At 36.8% G+C, this 21099-nt stretch overlaps 1 protein-coding gene across 2 annotated transcripts; it reads right to left on the bottom strand.

Annotated features, from left to right (window-relative positions):
* Window positions 1-919: 919 nt before the first annotated feature.
* Window positions 920-19372, bottom strand: alpl (alkaline phosphatase, biomineralization associated). 2 transcript variants are annotated; one of them, XM_081606918.1, is made up of 13 exons: window positions 19315-19372; window positions 15443-15587; window positions 11481-11649; window positions 9629-9745; window positions 8545-8660; window positions 7255-7429; window positions 6273-6448; window positions 5923-6063; window positions 5737-5806; window positions 5483-5617; window positions 4603-4794; window positions 4380-4499; window positions 920-3147 (listed from the first exon to the last, which is right to left on the bottom strand). In XM_081606918.1, the coding sequence occupies exons 3-13, from the start codon at window positions 11554-11556 to the stop codon at window positions 2882-2884; spliced, it is 1584 nt and encodes a 527-aa protein (XP_081463044.1). In that variant the 5' UTR covers window positions 11557-11649; window positions 15443-15587; window positions 19315-19372; the 3' UTR covers window positions 920-2881. The 2 variants fall into 2 exon arrangements, with proteins under 2 accessions (XP_081463044.1, XP_008407326.2); XM_008409104.3 differs by lacking the exons at window positions 15443-15587; window positions 19315-19372 and adding an exon at window positions 14584-14853.
* Window positions 19373-21099: the final 1727 nt, after the last annotated feature.

Below are 21099 nucleotides of genomic sequence, written 5' to 3'. Positions count from 1 at the left end.
TTTGTTAGAGAATGCGGTAACTCTTTATTTGAAGGGGGGTGAATAAGATTGCCATGACACTTTCATAAACATGACTTAAAAGCTGTCATGAATATTTATGACTGTTGTCATAAAGCGTCATTCGGTAAATTATGACACTTTTAATACAAAGTTGACATTATTCAAAATGTCTTTGTTATGACAACTTGACATTAACCAAGAAATCATTACTGATTAAACTTTACCTTTGATAATATAAAGTTACCTAATTTTTAAAGTGCAATCAGTAACATTTTTAGAACAAATTTTAATCAGTCTTTGTTGTTCGTTTTAACAAACAAATGTTTCTAACAGAAGTAAATCAGGATCTGTACCTTTGGAATACTTCAAACATTTGACACTATTATAACAAAGCTGAATGTGAGTACTTACCAATCAGTAACAATTACAATGTATATTCAAATATAAAACATGTACTGCTATCATATCAATATTGTATATGTATTTTTTGTATGAAACTAAAATAATCACATTTGCAAAAGAGACGATAAACTTTCAGAACATCAATAGCACAGGCAGTCTGTTTTATAAACTAGTGTTTTTGCCAACAAAAATATTTTGTCACAACATGATAATTTCATACCAGCCTGTATAAACACCTCATTTTTTGTGCTCCTGCCAACTTAGGTTCTTTGATATTCTTCCTGATACACAGAATGAAGAAGACAAGGAGAGCTAGTGGGAAATGACAAATTTCATGTGCTAATGAAGTGAGATGAGTCACCAACCATATGAAGAAACTCCTCATGTTTTAGCTGAAGTAAAAAAAAAATGTTTTTAAGCTGAGGTGTTGTGTCAGGCATATTGATTTTATTGTTGAAGTTCTAAAACTATGTCAAAAAACAAACATTTACATACTCATAAATAGATCAAAGCCAAATACTTTATCGAAAATCAAAATTTATTGGTTACATGGTACAGAGTCTGATTGAAGAAAATAATGAGTGAGTGATCTTGTTGTGTTCATGAGAATGGAAAGTGTCCAGCTTGAAAAAATATATATCCTGGTAGTCAGTCTAACAAAGTGATTCTATCATGTTCAGACACGAAAAAGTTGTCTCCTGAAAACAAAATGTTCCAGTGAGTAAGAACCTGTGGGAATTACGTGGAAGAATGCGAGGTAGTTTCTATTCATTCTGTCATAAAATATAAAACAAGTTCAGACATTCAGCCCTGAAGGTTTCTAATGCAAACCTGACATTTTTATACATGGCTGAACTAGCTCTATACCCCTTACAGAGAGTCCAAAACTGAAGCTGCAGTGCTGTTTCTGATGTTATTGTGAGCTCTTCCCAACATTGCTTTAGGATTTTTTTTTTTTTTTTGCATAACTGGTTGAACAGAATAATTCATACAGTCAAATTCAGTAAATTTCAAAATGAAGCCCATGAAGCTCAGTTAAGATTAAAAGTAACTTTAAAAAGAAACAACATATAAGCAGATAATAAACATACTTTTTATCACACCCACATTTCTGTAATAAAAGTTTTTTTTTGTTTTTTTTATAAACTTGTTGAGTTTTAAGTAACTGCTAAGTGTGAAATAATTAGAATTAATAGAAATAAAAGCTTTTTTGAAGGTGATATACTTCCTTGAGCAGGATAGGACAGGTATGACTGTTCAAAACGTGTTTGGTAATTTTTTTTTTCACAAAATCTCATGGGTTGCAAGGTGACGAGCTGGGCTTTGCTGGGGTTTCTAGGTGAGGAGCAGAGCCAGGTGGTTTGTGACGTTACATTCTGGAGATTTTTGAAATGGCTCATTTTACAAACACCAAAAAAACATTAACTTATTGCCAGAAAATGGTTTCCTTGTGCTGTGTTTGGAAGCATTTCATGTATAAATTAAATTATACATGAAATGTAAGCAATTTTAAATATGTATCGTCATAATTCATTAAAATACTTAACTACAAAGAAAAATTAGTTTAAGTACATGGGTAAGATATGACAATAAGAAGAGATGAAATGGTAACGGACATGTGCAAAACAGGTAAAAGTTTGTACAAAGGGCAAATAAACCAGGACCAAAAAAACAAAGCGTCACCTGCTACCTGACAACTCTTTTCCATTGAGACCCATTTGGTAAAAGCTTGCACAAAGGACAAATAAACCAGGACCAAAAAAACAAAGCGTCACCTGCTACATGACAACTCTTCCATAGAGACCCATTTGGTCTCTATGGGTCTCTATGGAAAAGAGTTGTCAGGTAGCAGGTGACGCTTTGTTTTTTTGGTCTTGGTTTATTTGTCCTTTGTGCAAACTTTTACCTGTTTTGCACATGTCCGTTACCATTCCATCTCTTCTTATTGCCATATCTTACCCACTTACCCAAATGGAAGTACAAAAATGTGCAAAATATGAATTTTGCATTATACATCCCCTTTAAGATTTTCAATAGAATGTATGTATTTTTTCTTGTTGTGTGGCACGAAGGTGATAAATAGGGTGGCATTTTTCCCTGTGACTTCACTTGTTTTCTTTTCCTGAAAGTGGGCTGACAAATCCCTCAAATCCCTCCCACTACTTCCTAAGACTATGTGGTTCAGCAATCTTTCTCATCTACATGCCTTCTTCACTGAACTGAAGACACTGTACCAGTGTTGCTGCACACTGTATTGGTTAAAAAGAAATAATTATTTGAAAAATCACAAAATACTGGGGGCAGGCGCTTTTTTAAATCGCTGGACAATAGTTTGTGATTTTGCTGGTTAATTATGTAAAAACAGTCGCATTACAAAAATATTACATAAGACATTGCAAAATGAAAAACACAAAGGCTAAAATCTTAAATGTGAAACTGATTAAGAACGATATTAACAGGACAAAGTGTCTGAGGAGGGTCAGCACAGGAGCCGAGTGACTGTGAGAACGGTTGCAATGCTGGAGAACATTGGCGTCAAGCCCACTGCGCCGTCCCTCAACATGCAGTGATTCTTGTTCTGGCCGATACAAGCCGCATACGCCATCACATGGGGGATGTAGTTCTGCTCTTGGACCCCATGCAGCAGGTGAGCCATGGGACCCTTGGCAAAGACAGCCACGTCTTCTCCTCCATGAGTCTCCATGCTCAGAGGCACAGCTGCCTGGGCCTGGTAGTTCTTTTCTTCTGCAAGACAGATACACAATGAGAAGGTGAAGTACTGTATTATGTGTAATAATACAGTGGCAATCAAAAGTGCAGAAAGTGCTGATAAAATGTCAACTTTTTGTGATGTTAACAGTGTAGTCATCATCTATAATTAAATATTTCTCCTCGCAAATAACATAGATTTTAGTTAATCTGCTACAAAGACATCCATCTGAATAATATTAACTCCAGAGCCTGATGCTGCCACCACTACATTTAACTCTTTATATGGTGTTATTTTGGTGTCTTGTGTTCTTTTGGTTTTGGGCCAAACATGCCATTTGGCATGATGGCCCAAAGGTTCAGGTTTGGTTTCACTGTGTCATAGCACGTTCTCACAAAATGTTTTCAGAACAGTTTTGTTCTAAAAGCATTTTTTTCTTTGGCTCCATGTTCTTTGGGTGCTTCTGTCTTTCAGTGCTACTTCTTAGTGGAGAAAAAAGTAGTTGTCAGAATTCCTGCATCTCTTTCAGTTTCTACTTTTTCTCAGTTTTGAAGAAAAGTTCAGTCTTTGAAACATCCCTATAATGCTACATTTTCTCCAATTATCAGTGACTGACTTAACTATGTCATTGTGTACAGCATATGCTTTGGATTTTTTTGTCCTCTTTAGATCTTTTGTAACCTCTCTCCAAACTATGGATGTATTTAAAGAACGGTCAAAGGATGCAAATGAACAGCTCATTTCAGGTTAATCTGATTCACAACATTTCTGATACCATCCCTGATGGGTAAGATTTGGACATTTGCAGTCTGCAATAGGCAAGCCTGAGGAGTTTATTTAAAATAATCCATAGGCATACAAGTGTTGCATAAAAGAAAAATATATTAAAGCACAGATGTTAAAGGTAAAAAAGAAACAAATGTTTCAAGCAGTTCATTAGTCTGATTTCTTCACCATAGCTGCTGTAAACAAATGTTTTGCTCCTACTGTGTGAGGATCCATGAATGAATGCCTTTTCCTGCTTAAAACCTTGCAGTCCAAAATCAGAATAGTTTAGTTTGTTCAGACATGTTCAAATTACTTTCTTTGAAGAAAAATAATCAAACAGAATTCTGCAATTACTGTCACTCAACTGCAAGCTCAACAAACGTAACTGTCTCTTCAGTGTAAAGCTGGGATATACAGGTTTATCATCGTTTGGTTTGATTTGTAATGTAGCTGATGTAAATACATCCCAAACTTGAGCGAAACCAAAAATTCTACTTACCATATTTAGTAACAGAAGCATTCTCTCTTTCACCTTTGACAAGTTTGTAACCAGGTCCATTTCCATACAAAATGGAGGTATAAGACTTGTGGTCGACATCACTTGTCTTGGGGGCCAGACCTGTGGAGAGACAGCATTACGGATAAGACAAAGCTTGACCACCATTACAAAGAAAATAGAACCTCACAGCTACACTTTATGTATTCAGTTTTCCATTACATACCAAATATTGTGTTTCCTCTGTGTGTGTAGCCTCCAAAGCTGAAAACGTGAGAATGGTCTGCAGTAACGACACTCAGGGTATCATGAATGCTGGTCAGGCGACCTGCAAGCCCGATGGCTCTGTCCATTTCAACAGCTTCATACAAGGCCTGCTTGGCCTTGCCCTCATGGTGTCCGTGGTCAATGCGTCCTCCTGTCAAATAGATTTACATTTTACTAGGAAAGCAGGTTGCAGGTCATTAAATCAAATGTTACATTGGATTGTAGTACTCTGAGAGTTCCTTCTTAATTCCCCATTCCCTTTGAAGGATTATTTTAATCAATCAAAGGGATTTTTGCTGCTAATGGCCTTTGAATTGAGAATGCTACTTGTTTTAGCAATGTATTGTTTTTAAGAATGCAACAAATTGCAATTAATTCTATTAAGATGTTAACCGAGTCCCACCACTAGTGTGTATGTGCTTAGAGCAAACTGAAAACAAAACCAGACCTCTAGAGTAAATGCTGGTATGTAACAAACATTTTTAATTGAACTTTTTTTTAAACACAAAAATGCTATGAAAACGGCTTACTGTAAAGCACCTCCTTACCACTCTCTCATTCTAACGTATTGCTAATTGTACTCTTCCTTCCTTTCCTAATTGCAGGAAGCAATTTGGCAGTTTTGCTTGCCTTCTGGACCGCAATGCATCTTCAGCAGCCTACGTTTTTAAAGTTTGGCTATCTCTTTATCAGGTTTATTTATTTTTCAAAAAATAAATAAATACTTCCTACAAGGGAAAAAGTGCTGAAATTTCACAGAGAGAAAGATTAAGTGATCCTCCAAAAAAGTCTCTTATCAACTAACTGACAGACCAAACAGTCAAGTGTCAAGTGCATACCCTCTACAAGGAGGTAAAACCCATTGGGGTTATTCTGTAGGATCTTGATGGCTACCTCCACCATTTCTGTCAGTGAAGGATCAGTATCAATGTTCCTGTCCAAGTCATAAGGCATATCTGAAGGGTCAAAAAGACCTGAAGAAATGGCCGCAGCAGACAAAGAGAAGCAAGTTATTACACATACAGCGAATGCAAAGAGTAATATCTCGTCATTTGCACTTCAATGACTGTCTCATAATGAAAGTGAAACCTACCCAGCAGGTAATCCACATTTTTTGGATTCAGGGATTTGAGCTGCTCCTTGTTCCATACATAATGGGCCTTCTGTTCAAAGATTGAAATTAAAAATACTTTTAACATTGCAGTCATTTTATACATGAAAATATGAAAATGTGATTGGGGAAGTGAGAAAACAAGACCAGAACAAGTAAAAAAATTACTTCATCCTTCATTTTGTTTTTCCATTCCTCCACCAGGTTTCTTTTGTCCTTCCGTGTGCCGCTATGCTTTGTCATATCTGGATATTCGACATCCGACATGTTTTTGGGGTACATAAATTTCCTTCCTCCACCCATAATCACCTAAAAAATGGAAAACTAGATTTAAAAGTCTTTCTTTTATTTTTTTTTGGTATTTGAAACACAACTAGTCAGGCTAAAAATTCAAATAAAAATACTTTTTATAAGAATACAAAGCAAAGCATTTTGACATTATTACAAGAACTGTTTGCATTGCAATTAAACATGGTATTTCATAAGTATTAAAAGTCGTTGCTGGAACTCTGACTCACATTAATGTAGGGAATGTTTTCAAACAGCTGCCTGGCGATATCCTTACAGCCGGACTGCAGTGCTTCATCTGGCATCTCGCTGTCTGAGTACCAGTCTCTGTCCACACAGTGGGCGTAGGCGGCACTCGGCGTCGCGTGGTTCACGCGTGTCGTTGTCACGATTCCAACTGACTTTTCTGCAGTTTTGACACAGAGAGAGAGAGCTGTCTGAATCAGGGTTTCATTTTTGAATGAAGAACAGTGACACTGGTGACAGCATTATTTTATAATTCAGTTTTATCTCTTTGAACCTAATAATTTGCAATATGTTGTGATTCAGACTAGGATAAATGAAGTGAAAAAGGTTTTAATACAGTTGAGGACGTATAAAGCCACATTATATGTAAAGGTGATTTATCATTCTTCCTTGAACAGTTTAGGATGGGTCTAAGGGCATCACAAAACATGGTCATCACATTTTTTCCAACAAAATCAATGGCTGCTGTTATTTCCAGCAGCCATTGTACAGCAAATACAGTGGCAAAATCAGCTGGCCAAACATGCTAGAACTCATCTAGGGTTGCTAGTTAACAGGCTGGGCTTTGCTGGGGGTGCTAGGTGACTCTGTAAAATATCTTTGAGTGTTTTAATAAAGCACTATGTCATTTATACTTTTAATATAGGTACATAAAGGTGAGGAATGACAAACCAAAAGTTTGACATCTTTTTCTAAATTAGCAGGCCATAAAACAGTTCTTTCAGACAAATGGATTTCACTCATCTAGTTCAAAAGTTCAAATGCTGAATATGAAAATGCATCAGCTGAAAAATGACCACAGAGTTTTTCTTCAAAGATTTTGATGTCAGGGCCTGAAGCAGTTAGGTCACTGAAGTGAGTATTCAGCTCACAATACATACAGCAACGATTCATTCTTATTTCAACAACATAAAAACGGTAAAACAAAAGAATGCCAGTGTCATAATACATTTAAAGCCTCCTCACTTGCATCCTTCGCCCATCTGAGGATGGAGGTGACCTCGTTGCCCTTTGTGGTGTTACACTGGGAGCGAACAGCTGCTGCACTCACACCAACAGTGCCCTCATTAGCCTTAACCCCGCAGAGATAAGCTGTGGCTGTGCCCGCACTGTCTGGAACCTGAGCATTAGTGTTGTATGTCTGTAAAAAAAAACACAAGTCAATACTTTAGTTGTATTTTTTATTTTTTTTGTTCTAATCACATAGAATAACAGAATGTAGTTTCATATAAATGTGCAGAGTGAAATGTGTCATAGTTTCCATGTAGTTGCATCATTGCAAAGACAAAGTACATTAGCTTCAGACAGAGGGTAGATGTTTCACATAATAATGCACATTTAATCAAATCATGTTTGTGTTGCCAAATATATAAAAAGTTAATTCTAAGAGTTCTTAAACTCTGCAGCTGCATGTTTCACAATTTGTAAACATGTTTCACATTAGCTATCTTGCAAGTTACAGCATGTCATTTTCCTTACAAATCACAGATCTCAATTTTCACACGGGTTTTTCTAAAATGCTTATCCAAAGACATATTTTCTTATTGTCAATTCCCTGTGGGGACGTAATAATTGAATGGTTTTCAAGATTATCGTTCATCAGGGTTACCACAGTGTTAGCTTCTGGCAGGCTGAAGTTATCGCACTAACAGTCTAGTCAAGACAAGTTTATGAGTTCAGCAACAAGGCAGTTCAAAGTGGTTTATACCCTAAAATATCATGCAGTCATCAATTATGAAACATGCAGTAGATGAAGAAGATTAATTCTGTTTGTGTACAGCAGATGTTATGGTCAATGCTATCATCAGATATGGTTATAGTGCTTCCTATCATTGCACTTCATTACAACATATTTATTTTCAACTTTAATGCTTTGAAATGGAATCCCCTATATTACTTGTCTAGTTATTTGAATTATTTACATGTGATATCTTTACACAACCCGTCATTTTTTTCATGTATTTTATGTTTTGTTATGTAAATGGAAGTTTGGAAAAAGCTGATAAAAAAAAAAAAAAGAATTACACAAAGCCAAACTGTCAATGCATGTAGCATTCTGATTTGAGTTTTTAATGCATTCTAAATAGCTTTAAGATAAGGGTTTTCTTAAGTTTAAAGTTCTGGAATTTGTCTTTTTATGAAAGGTTGCAGGATATTTTGCCGTTATTAACTAAATATACACATACCAAACCTTTTCTAGGGATAATGCCTGGTATGTTTTGACTCTGACTGTTCAATATTACATGATAATCTGACCTTGGCCAAAGAAACAAAAGGGAACTTGTCCATCTCCAGCTGCGTCTCTTCGCCATTTTGTCCACTCAGCTGACCCTTCAGTATCCGAGCTGCCGTCACCGTGGGGACGCCCATTCCTGAACACCAAAAGAAGGTTGACTTTTAGGATTGATTTCTCCATAAGGAACAGAGAGAGTCTGATCACAGATTCCTAAACATTCATACTTTTCACTCCCTGTTTCATCATTCTTAGTTAGCAACACATCATCTTGTTTTTACTGACATTTTAGAGCATCTTGACTGCTGTCAGGTAAAATATTTTCTTTGATTCAGATTGCCTCTAGTGATTGCAAAAGAATGGGAGACTGTGAAGTCTGCAGGAGACTGTTCAGATCTTTAACAAAGAAAACAGGCAAAATCCCAACAATATATAATTTACATATTATGTGTTTAAGCTTAGAAGAAGTAGGCATTTTCAGGACTTTGTTCATTTTTTTTAACCTGAATACTTAAAATAAACTGTGTAAAAGCAGTTTAAATGATGACGATGGAAAGCAAATGCATATTTTCTAAAGTGTAGCTGTAAACTCTAGTTTGACTCTAGTTTCTACAAAGAAATTTTCAATTAAGTGTCAACACGAACAGCAGATTGTTATCAGCTGACATGTGTAAAGCAAACATCCAGTTAAACAAGTCTGCACATTTTCTATGGTATTCTAAGACTGGGCTAATGTGATTATGGATGCAGCAATAGGCAAGCATGCCATGCTGTGAATGCAGGGGTGAGAGACATCAGAGGCCCAGTGAAGGATGAATGTTGTTGTAGAACCAGAGAGTATCCCTACATAAACAGAAGCCCAGCGGTTTGATGGGAGCTCAGCAGCTTTGTTCACTGCTATTGATTCACTTCACCCCGGTAGAAAACATCTTCCTCATCCTTCAAACCTGAATCCTTCAATCTTTCCACCAATTATTAAAAACATTTGAGCATTTTTGAGTCTTTAGAGACGCAGAAAAAAAACCCACCCAAAACCCTGGAAGCTTGGTAGTTATCTTTCTATAATTCAGATCCATCAATTTCAAATTTCATTCAACTTTGGCTTACCATCTCCGAGGAAGAGGATAAGATTCTTTGCTTTCTTATTACTGAAGTCTTGTTCCAATGAATCCTTCAAGGTCTGCTGAGCCCAGTCGTTCCAGAACTTGGGATTTTTCTCTTGTTCTGGGTAATTAAGTGAAGAACTCTGGTTAGATTAATATAAAAAAAGTCACAAAAATAACAGATAAGATTTTGTGAAACTGTAAGTGTGCATGCCCCTGAAAAGTCACATGCATGGGCAGTTCTAGACAAGGGACAACAGGGGCCAATGTCCCTGTAGAAGTGGCACTGGCTGCTGCTATGGATCCTGTAGTATTCTGGCACAGAAACCATAAGTAATTGGAACAATTTTTTTTTTTTACACTTTTACAATTTTACTTTAACAGTGAGTTAACAATTATAGGGTTGCATTTTTAGCTTCCCCAGACCTCTTTAGGGGTCTGCAATGTGAAGCTTCAGAGATGCCAGTGACTCTATCTTGTAATAAAATATTATTTTGATATTTGAAACACAGAGTCAATCAGAGAAATGCGCAGAGCAATAGCAAAAATCATTTATTCTCAGAGATAAGACTAGAAAGAGAAGCAGAGAAGGAAGAAAAAGTTAAACTTAACCCATGCAATTCTCTTTAATATCTTTTTCAGTCACCTACACAGCACCTCTCATCCACCTCCCTCCTGTAGGAAGTTTCTCTCAGTTTTTCCCATTTGTGGTTACTGGTACTTTTGGTGCTTCAGGTACTTCTGTCCATAAATCAAACCCTCCTTTGAGTTTCCACGAAAACTCAAAAGAGTTTCCACCGAGACTCGGATGAGGAGAAGAAAAACACCTCCTCTGAAAATTCTGTTATCAGTTCATTCTTCCCAGTAAATAAGCCAAAGTTCCTATTTTGTCATCACAGTCTCTGTGGCTCATTTTATCTATTAAATTATAATATTTTGCACTACTGCTTTCTTTCATTCTGTTGTTTTATGCCCACAAAAAAGACATTGGCCTCACCCTGGCCCCCTGGCAAATTTAGTCTGGAACGACCACATGTCATATGGCCTCATATTTACTTTAACCGTTAAAAATAATTAATAGAGTCTTAATCTAATATGATAGAAACCCAAATACAAAACATTTGTTCAGATGAAACATGACATTTCAAGAATGAATGTAATGCAGCAGAACTGACATATATGTAAATTACTACAGGTGGTAGACGTCAAATTCACTTTTCAAAAACCTGAACTGCTTTTCTTAGTTGAAAAAGTCTTGAATTCAGTCAGTAACAGTTCACCAATTTCTAAGTACATAATGATCCGCCTTTGCATCAACAGGTAAGATAGTCTTAGAGAAACCCAGCTACAAATTGTGAAATATTCACCTGATTCTGATGTTGATAAACTTGTTGCTTTTTTTAATCGCAACCAGAGTTCAGGAAGTTCAGGTTTGAGTGTAACCAAGTCATAGTTGGTTACACTATGACTTGGTTAGTGTCATAGTGTTCTGAGCTTCCGTTTTGAAGCTCAAAACGGAATAACAAATTCTAAAATTGGACTCTTTGGATTTTTCTGTCATGAAACACAGTGACAGCTGTTACCCTAAAACACCCAAACCTCTGGACAACAGGATGCCCAGTGTTTGTAATAGCATTAACACAATGAATTCCTGTTATGTAGTGTGGCGCCAGCATACTGGCTTCAGCGGGTGAAATATCCAGTGTTCTGAACAGGATGTCCACGTGAGCAAAAATCAACTTCCTTGAAAAGGTTAAAACGTACGCCTCCAGTCCTGAGAATATGACCTCCAGCAATGATATCTATTCAACTACAAACAGCTTTTCTTTCTACTGTTCGGTTGCAGAGTTACTCACCAGGGAACTGTGGCATCCCCATGCATCCAGAGATCAGAAAGCAGCAGCAAGCGATGAGCAGGCCTGACGTCTTCATGTTGTGGTCTGAGTGCGGCTGATGCGTAACTCTAGACAGCCATAAGATGCCGCTTTGGGAAGCTGTGGAAGGCTGTCTGCAGCGATGTCACAGCTGCAAAAGAATAAGATCAGAGGGCTAGTAATTAAATATGTGTCACTTTTGTATAACCGACTCTGACACACTGGGTTAATATTTATTTACTCCAAGATGATTTGACTAAAGACACCTGTATCAAGCAAATAACACTGCTCAAATCGGCAAGTAGGATATAATTCACTCTATGTGGGTGATTTTAGATTTAGTGGAAGTGGAGTGAAATTGGTATGTTTATGTTGTAATGGTTAGTTTTGACAACAAGCTTCGGAGCTTTGAGACATCAAGCCGTTTTTTGCAAACAACACTCATTATTTCCTTAGAGACGATTCTTTGAATGCAGTCACATCGATAAAATTAATACAGTTTAGGTCAGAAGTTTGAATACACTTATTTTCTACTAAAATACTGAGCTGATCTTTTCCATATGCAGAATAAGTAAAATCTCACAAATCATAGAACATATAGTACACAATTTCAATGATTTTGAAAAAACAACAATTTATTGCAGATGTTTTAATTTATCTTGGATTATTTTCTCTGTACTTTTTCGAAATGACAAATACAGGCTCAAACCTTACACACAGGCATCACAGATGCCTGTGTGTAAGGCATCTGTGATGCCTTACACACAGAGAGATGCATTTCAAACATTTTATCCATCCATTCATGTGTTGCTTATATCTTCTTATTCTTATGTGATTCCAGTAAGGCTGTCATTGGGTGATACACCCTGTACACATCACCAGTTCTTCACAGGGCAACAACACAGAGCAAACAAGCATGCACACACACTCTCTATGGACAATTTAGAGATCAATTAACATGCATGTATTTATGTTTAATTAGATTTTTAATATCTGTATAATCACAGGAAAGTTTAACCCAAAGTCACATTTCTTGTTTGTGTGTACAGACATAGCCAATAAAGCAAAATTTGAAGTTCATATTAATACTTTTTGTTCACAGCTAATTAATATTTGGTTCACAGATTTAGAATATTGCATAAGACAGATTTTAAAATGGATTTTTTCTTTTTAAAAAAACAGAACTGTAAGAAAAAAACATATATTACAAATGTGTGTTAGTCTGATTTACTGAGCTTCAAACAATTAATGTTTGATTAAATCTTAGCAATTCTGTCCATTCTTCTTGGAAGAATTTTCAATTAAGTTGGTTATTTTCTTGTCAAATATCTGTCTTTAAACTTTACTCTAAAATTTTGTGGTGTAGGAAGAGGGTTCTTATGGTAATATCACAAACATTGTCCATTTTAAAACTAGCTTGGTAATGTAATTGGAATCGCTGTCCCATTGGAGCAGCAAATTGTCTCCAGGTTTCCAACCATCTGTTTGAAATTGTCTACCTCAAATTAAAGGGAAATTGTCAGGATGTTCAGAAATAGCTCAGGAACCACTGCAGGCTACTGAAACAACCAAAACAATAAATATCTTCAAGTTCATTGACTTCACCTCAAATCAACAGGTAAATGCCCTAAACATGCAAATATTGATAGTGATCACAAATACAAATCAAAACTGGTTTTGGTTTGAATAAAGCAGGTTTACAGTAAGCTTCTTAAAACAGTTTAAATCAATCGATGTGTTTTATAATTAGTGCCAGTAATCAGTTATTCTTTCAAAACTAAAGGAGGATCTATCAATATGTGTTTGTTCTTAAATGTCTATTAGGTTTGTTTTTACAGTTTGTTACAAGTTTCTATGACTCCCTATAGCACGCGCTCAAGCCAACACATCATGCTCAATTAAATCAAAATACGAAGAACTTTCTTTACATTATGTTGCAGCAAAAAACTAGAAAAAGCTTAAAGCTGATGATCTTTTTATCAATAGATTTTTTTTTTTAAATATGTCAATGAATGTGTTGTCTGAAACCTGCTTGTTTCCGCTTAAATATTTTATGTTGGACATATAAAGTAGATACTTGTATGTCAAAGTATCTCCTTTTTGTATTACCTCAAGAGTGTTGTTAATGTTTGTTTATTGTAAATGCATGCTGATTGATCTGCCTATGTGTCCTACCCTTCCCACCTCCCAGGTTTGTGTAAATAACACAAGTAAATAAGAATCTGTTCTTAATTACTAACCTGGTTAAACACAGGTTAAATAAAAATAGAGTTTGTGAAAGTTTCATTTTAACTCTAAGGGAATACGGAGAAGCAACATCCTCAAGTTGAATATTACCACCTGCTTTCTAGTCATGAAAGCTGAACAAAAAAAAAAAATCAATCAAAAAGTAGATCCTAAAAGCCCCAAAAGGTCGTATGGAGAAATAACAGAACAGCTAAAGTTGAGCTTGAGGCCTCTCTGCACGCAGTTATGGCCACAACAGGGGCCCTTATGGGGTCCTGGCCGGCCAGCCTTTCAACTATAATTATCCACACCCTCCTCCTTTCTTCATTGTGCTTATAGTCAAGGTCATTTTAATGGGATTGAGTTCCAGAGCACTGAGAGGTTTAAGGGCCATAACAAAGCCGATTAACAGCAAATGACTGACTGGTCACGTCTATGCCAGGAAAATGAAATAAAAGATTCTAGATATGAATTATTTCAAGACACAAATATTTTACCCAGGTCCGATGAGAAACCTCTTGATTCTGTTTATAGCTTCCTGTTCCTGTTGTGCTGCACGCAATCCTCTTTAATGCCAAACTCTTTGTAACTAACAGTCAAGTTCTTCATTAAATGGTTAGATTACTGAGTAATTACTGTATTTCTCACCAGTCTCTGCTACGTTAGGTACCATACTAAACCTCCCCGCTTTATGGCTGCCTCTAATAAAACTTCAAAACACCCGGACAGAAAATCTTGTCAGCACCTTCCAAAACCTAACCTAAATTGGGAACAGGGCCAGACTCTAGCAGGTCTAATGAGAAACAGGCATGTTGGAAATAAACAGCACCAAACACTGATGCCAGGTTGTTTTCTTTACCATTCCTCAGTTGCACTTTGCCAGTTGTGTCTGCAGCAGCAGCACAAGACCTCAGAAGCGTCCAGGTCCACCCAGAGGCAGCGATCCTGCCAGTCTGCAGGTGAAGTAGCAAAGAAGAGCTAAAACTGCCACCATCAGAGCTCCAGACAGCAGTGTGGTGAGCAACACGTGAAACCCCGCTTCAGACATGACTTCGATGCTGCCAAACTGGTGCCAAATAGGGTTTCTAGTTCTTCCGTGTAGATGCAGATCATCTCAGGCTCAAACTGCCAGCAGGTTGTTGCAGCAAGGCATGGATTAGGCTTTTTATTATGATGTAAGTGGAGCAGAAGAGGGCTTACCTTCATACAGCTTAATCAAAATGAAGGAATGAGTGTGTCCTTTACCCCATCCTGCCAGGATTTCTAGTTCTAACCACCACAGAATCCTGGCCCCACTTTTAAATGGGCAACTTGTTTTGCTTCTCACATCCAGCCTCTTGCATGCTCAGAATGACTAAAAATATATCTGGATTTACCACACAAGCTGGGGCTCAAACCAATTTTCTGCATACTTTTTAAAGGATTAAGAAGGGGGGAAAAAAATCACAAAATAAAAAAAAAAATTGAAATCCTACACAAGAAAAGTACAAAAGGATGCGCACTTTGCCAAAGCATCTGTGCAGCAGGTTACTAAAATCCTCTAAAACAAACCCAGTACTGCTCGTTTCAACAGTCCTATAATAAACTGCAGCGAGAAAAGCGCGCAGAAAAAGACGATCGCAACGCATTTATTCATCTCATCTCACCGACAGCGTGGTGTCTCCCAAAGAAGCCGGTAGTGTGTTGCAAAACAAAAAGTTTATCACAGTTTTACTTACTACGGTGGACTTTGTGTGGCACAAATCTACATCCAAATGTGTCCGCGGTCCATTCAGCTCCCTTCACCTCGAAATCTATGTTCTTTGTGCTGCATTCACGCTGCTTTTTATAAGGCCGCACTTGTCCGGATCCCAGAATAGCGGTCTGCAACCCACGAGGAAGGAGAGAGAGAAAAAGCCCTTTAGAAATAACGATTTACTGCTGCTGTGGGAATGCGGACCAAGAGCGCCACCTGCCTGTGAATCCAGGCACTGCTTCACGATAGACTCACAACAAGTAGTCACACCTGAGTAAAAAAGCTCCAATGATAATAATAAAAATAATACAGCAAATTCTGTAAACTTGCTGTATTCATTATACCGTAAACTGTTTTTTTTAACTGTAGAAGCACTAATGAGTTATGTTTTGTTACACTAAAACTGCCCTATTCTTAGCGCTGTACTATCTACTGCATTTGTAATTTAAATTCTGGTTATCATTCATAATAGTTTAAACTGTTTTTCATTCAGCACTTACTCTGTAAATAAAGATGAAGGAATTGTAAGCTTTTATTAAAGGAAAGTCACATTGAAACACAACAATGTGTTTCAATGAGGTCAGACTTGACCTCATTGATTTGAGGTCAGACATGATAATCTCATCTGGATAAGTAGAAGGCAATTGAACTTCTCTTGAAGTTCAAAAGATGTCTCATCCAAACGGCTTCTTCTCTTCTTAACATAATCAGAAGTAACAAGGTTTTAAGTTGTAGTCTGAAAAATTGCATTAACAGGGCCTTTAGGGTCACAAACAGGGCAATCACTACACATGAGTCACTACCATACTCTCTATTCAACTCAATGTTTGGATTGTTGTTGCTTGACAAACAAGAATGTCCCTAGATGACATGTGATCTAATGTCTCAAGCTGTGAACTGACAGACATACAATCGCTTAGGGAGACAAGTCAAGATTTCATTGTTGTTGTTAGAAAGGTGAAATCTGGTGTTACTTCTTTTATCTAGTGTTGGCTTTTCATACTTAACATAGATGGATTCAAAGTTCCTAGAGTTACTCTACATGTTTATCTTTTAATGGTCTAGTTGCCCACCCTGTCGATATATTTACATTTTGGCATAGTCTTTTCATTTTCAGATGGCAGATTGATCAGAGTTCACTAAGATGTTCAAAGCTTGGCTTATTTAGCCCAACTCTGCATTAAACCTCTCTGGAGTTGGTTGGTTTGTTCATTAATGTTCTCTAAAGATCCTATGAAATATTTGGAACTGCTATGTTTTTTGCATGACTATACATGTTTAAACTTAACTTTGTTGCTGTCATTTTTACTTTCATGTCTATTTGCTTGTTTTTTTGCGATATTTTCAAATTGTCATTGCTTATAACCTCTTCTGTTTGAGGCCTATTTTTCACCCTCTTGTCCAAATTTACAAATGGTCTCCCAGACCTCTAAACATTTCCATATTCAAATAATGTGTGTATCTGGGCCTTTCTACATGCCTATCTCATATTTTGCTGCACAATAGGACTTCCTCCACTGTTTATATTCAGTAAAAACTCTTTGGTCAGTTTAACATTCCCTCCTTTAGATGTCGCTGTAGGACATTTTTCTGTCTACTCTCAGATTACCTAAGGTTTACCTGGATCTTCGCTTCATAAAGGACGCAAAATGCATGGCTATTTACATATGTTTTTTAACCTATCACAGTTCCCATTTTACAATAATTCAACGCAATATCTGTTTGAACAACCTCCTGTCAAGCTGTTGTGTAATTAGCCCATTTGTGTCTTTGTAAATCCAGCGGGATAAAGTGATTTTTTTTTTTCCACTGTAGCCTGTCAGTACATTTCGATTAATGTTAAACCCCACTTATCTGATGTTCACTCAGTGTATTTAATGGACTGTTGAACCTGCGTATCAATATTTTCAGAGTAAAAGCATGCCCTGAGAGGCCAATCAAGAGCTTTCATCACAGCTTGTGTTTTCCTACCAACCTCATTAGTTTCCTCTTCTGAGAATTTAGCCCAGTGTTATTTTGAGTTAACCCTATTTTTGCTTCTCACTAGTAACGAAGTATAGTTTATTGCTATATATAGTGTACAAGTGTACAGTGGTATGCTGTAGTATACAGCATATAACATGTATGTTACAGTATACATGCTACACCAATTGGACCAATTGGGCTAATTTTTAATGTCATTTATCTTTATTTTAATATAGAGCTCAGGGAGAATGATGGAAACATTCTAAAGAAAAAAAAAAGAATATTACGCGAGGAAAATGATGGTTAATTACACTGGTGAAATATTGCTATATTTTACCATAATGTCGCCATTTATTTTTGTTTGTTTGTTTCATTCCTTTTGTCATAAAGGGTGCTTAATTTTTGTAATAATATTCAGTATTTACACATGCAAATTGTTGAGGATTTTGACTGTTGCTGGACTTTCTGAACTGACCACCACAACCATTAAGAGTACAACAGACATTCAAAAACAAAGCATTCAAAAAAGCAGCTAAGAAACGCTGTGAAAAGTGATAATTAACATCCACCTATTCATGTCACATGATGACTGCGATACCGGTCTCAACAGTAAATGGAAAACAGATTAACTGATGAACGTCAAGAAGAAGAAAATAAATGGAACAAACCTTCAAAATATAAGGAAGCACTTCAAAATAAAAGCATAGACATGAGACATTGAAGTACTTGAATAACAGCCGCCCCCACATTTACTTGTAAATGTGTAAACTCAGAGATTCTTCAAGTCTCTTTCATGTCATGCTGAAGTACAGGAAGCTCGATGAGTCGAGCAAGTAACAGTCTTAGCAATTCTCCCGAAGGGCCACTGAGCTCTCAGAAGTGATGGGTCAATGATTAGCACGACAGTGTCCACAGTGATGTTCTTCAATGATGTTTGCCACTTTTGATGGGTCTGGAGGTTCGGCAAGTAGTTCTTTGTAATTTGGAGCCAAAACTGATCCACTAGTGCCTGACAGTGTCGCCATCTATGTCGCCCTATACTTGCTGGTGCATAGGTCACTTGAGGCAGAGTGGCATCCTGCCGCCCCATCAAGAAGATGTTTGTAGTGATGGGGTCCAAATCGGCTACATCAGCTGACACATAGCCTAGTGGCTTTGAATTTAAGATTCCCTCCACTTCCCCTCCACAGTGGGGAGAACTGAGAGGGTTGAATTTAAAGTCAATCTGGTATTCTGTCAGTTGTGAGGGTTGTAGGCAAGGATGTACTCCTCTAGATGCTTGGGTGATACGGTGCTGCCTTGCATGTCGCTCTCATACATCAGTATGAGGGTGGATTGCTGTATTTTCCTCTGATAATATTCTGTAGCAGTCAATAAATCCGGCTCAAAGGACCATTTGTTGAGGATTTTGACCTCTGTTGCTGTATTTTCTTAACTGATCACTTCAGGCCTTCGGTCAGAAAGTGTTTAAATAGGTTTACTAAAGAATTGTGTCAACTTTGCAAATAAATTGAAGCAGTTTCTGAAAACACAGAAATAATAAATAAAAGTTCCGAATTACTATTGTGATAATATAAATTTCCTTTGTAAAGTGCTGTTTAAATTTGAATGATGCAGAATAGTCAATCTACCTCTAACTGCCCAAATCAAGACTAACAGTTAAAAGTATACAGATAGTTTCAATACTAAATCACAACTATTAAGAGTAAAACAGACATTCAAAAATTACAGAAACAGCTAAGAAATGCTGTCAGAAGTGGTCATTAACATCCACCTATTCATGTCACATGACTAATATCACTACTTATATCATCAATAACTGGTCTCAACAGTAAACAGAAAACAGATCAACTGATGAACGTCAAGAAGGAGAAAACAAACTGAACAAACCTCTTTCAGAATAAAAGGAAGCACTTCAAAATAAAAGTATAGACACGCGACATTGAAGTACTTGAAGAATTAATAACACAATTGTTTTATTCCAATATGGTTGTTTATTTACATTCAAAAAATTTTTATGATCTAACCTTTTCTCCCTTTTCTTAAACTTCTGCAGGGGTATATTATTTTATCATTTTATTTTCTATAAATATAGAAATGTCCTCATTCGCCTCATTATGTGGAAGAAAGTGACTCTCTTTTCTTGTATTTCATAAATTTCTACACTCTATAAACAGGCAAATATAATTTTGGTGTATTAATTTTACAATAAAAAGTTAATGTTGTAAGATTTCTGCTTTCTTATGATTAATAAAGTTTGGAGTTTTATAATTTTTCTTTGTGTTGTTTTGTCCGTTTTTGTTTGTTTGTTTTGCTTTCGATGGTGAAGAACAGGTTGCATCCCCAGGTGACAGTTTGCAATATTTATCGTTTTTATTATTTGCATTAATATTAACAATTATTTCACCAGAAAAATACCACTGAGGTTAAAAATTATTTTACAAGAAAATTCTGGCAAGATGGGAGCAGCATCCAGAATTTAGAGCAGCCAAAGAAAACAGAATAAGTTAACACCGTCATAAGTAAATTAATAAAAAATTCCTCAAGCTGCTTGCTTAACTATGTGCCAAAAAGAAAGCTGTTAATCAAAAAACTTGAGCTTCCTGCAATGACTAGCTCAAGTGTTTAAAGACTAGCTGCACTGCATGCCTGTACACTGGAGTTCAGCATGACGTCGCCATTTCACCGCCTGAGTTAGGTAGTGACGTCCACTGCGTCACGATTTCCTGGAAATAGCGGTGTGAGCGAAGCGAGTTCTCAGCGGGATGGGAACCATCTTGACAGAGAAGCGCGGTGTCTTTGGTTGTTGCAGCTGAAACTCCCTCACTGTCCCCCTGGTCAGAGTACTACGGAGTCACGGCTGTGGCGGCGGACAGAGTCACAGCAGGGTAAGACCGTGTCCTCCGGTTGGAGTTAATCTTTATGGGCGTAATCAACTCTTGATTTTAAACTGATGGGAGTTTTATGACATGTGCATGATGCGATTTGGCCACAGAACTCTACGACGTGCTGTGGAGAAGATGTTGACGTTGTTTTAAAAGAAAGTTTGGGGAGTTTGTTTGTGACATATAACGTGCATGGAAAATTGAATGCAGATTGTTGCCGTTGTGTTCAAAATATATTTTTAACTTTCTCCTATAATCCTATAATCTAATGACTATATAAATATTATGTTGTTTCTATATTGATCTTACGTCTAACATGTGCAATGATTTTATATGGATTTTCAATTCTCCTATGATAATAGCTCCTATTTGTCAACTTTAAGCCTTAAGGGCCATGCGGTCACATATTCCCAGAGGTATGTTAAGTGACTCATACAGCCAGCATCATATTTACACATCGACCACTTAGTGGCCGCGGTCATTGCCAGTGACCCATTTAGTGACACTTTATCTCTAGTCCACCAGCTGCAACCAAAACATCATTTCAGCCAAAATATGTGTAGCCACAACACAGCTACACGTGTTTGTTTTATTTATTATCTTATTGTGGCCAAGCTGGATAAATAATGTTTACACTGACAGTCAACATGACCTAATGTGGCAACAGAAAAGATATCACAAATCATAAATGTCCTAAAGATACTCTAATTTTCCAGTAGAAGGTTTAGTATTTTAAGTAACAGTATATTTATGTTCTGTAAACAAACCACCACAGAATATACAATGTTTT

Source organism: Poecilia reticulata, chromosome 5, assembly GCF_904066995.2.
Source record: "Poecilia reticulata chromosome 5, P_reticulata-male-v2, whole genome shotgun sequence".
In the NCBI taxonomy this organism is placed as follows: Eukaryota; Metazoa; Chordata; class Actinopteri; order Cyprinodontiformes; family Poeciliidae; genus Poecilia; species Poecilia reticulata.
Note: the sequence above shows the minus strand (reverse complement) of the source record. Positions and strands in the feature narration are given on the sequence as shown.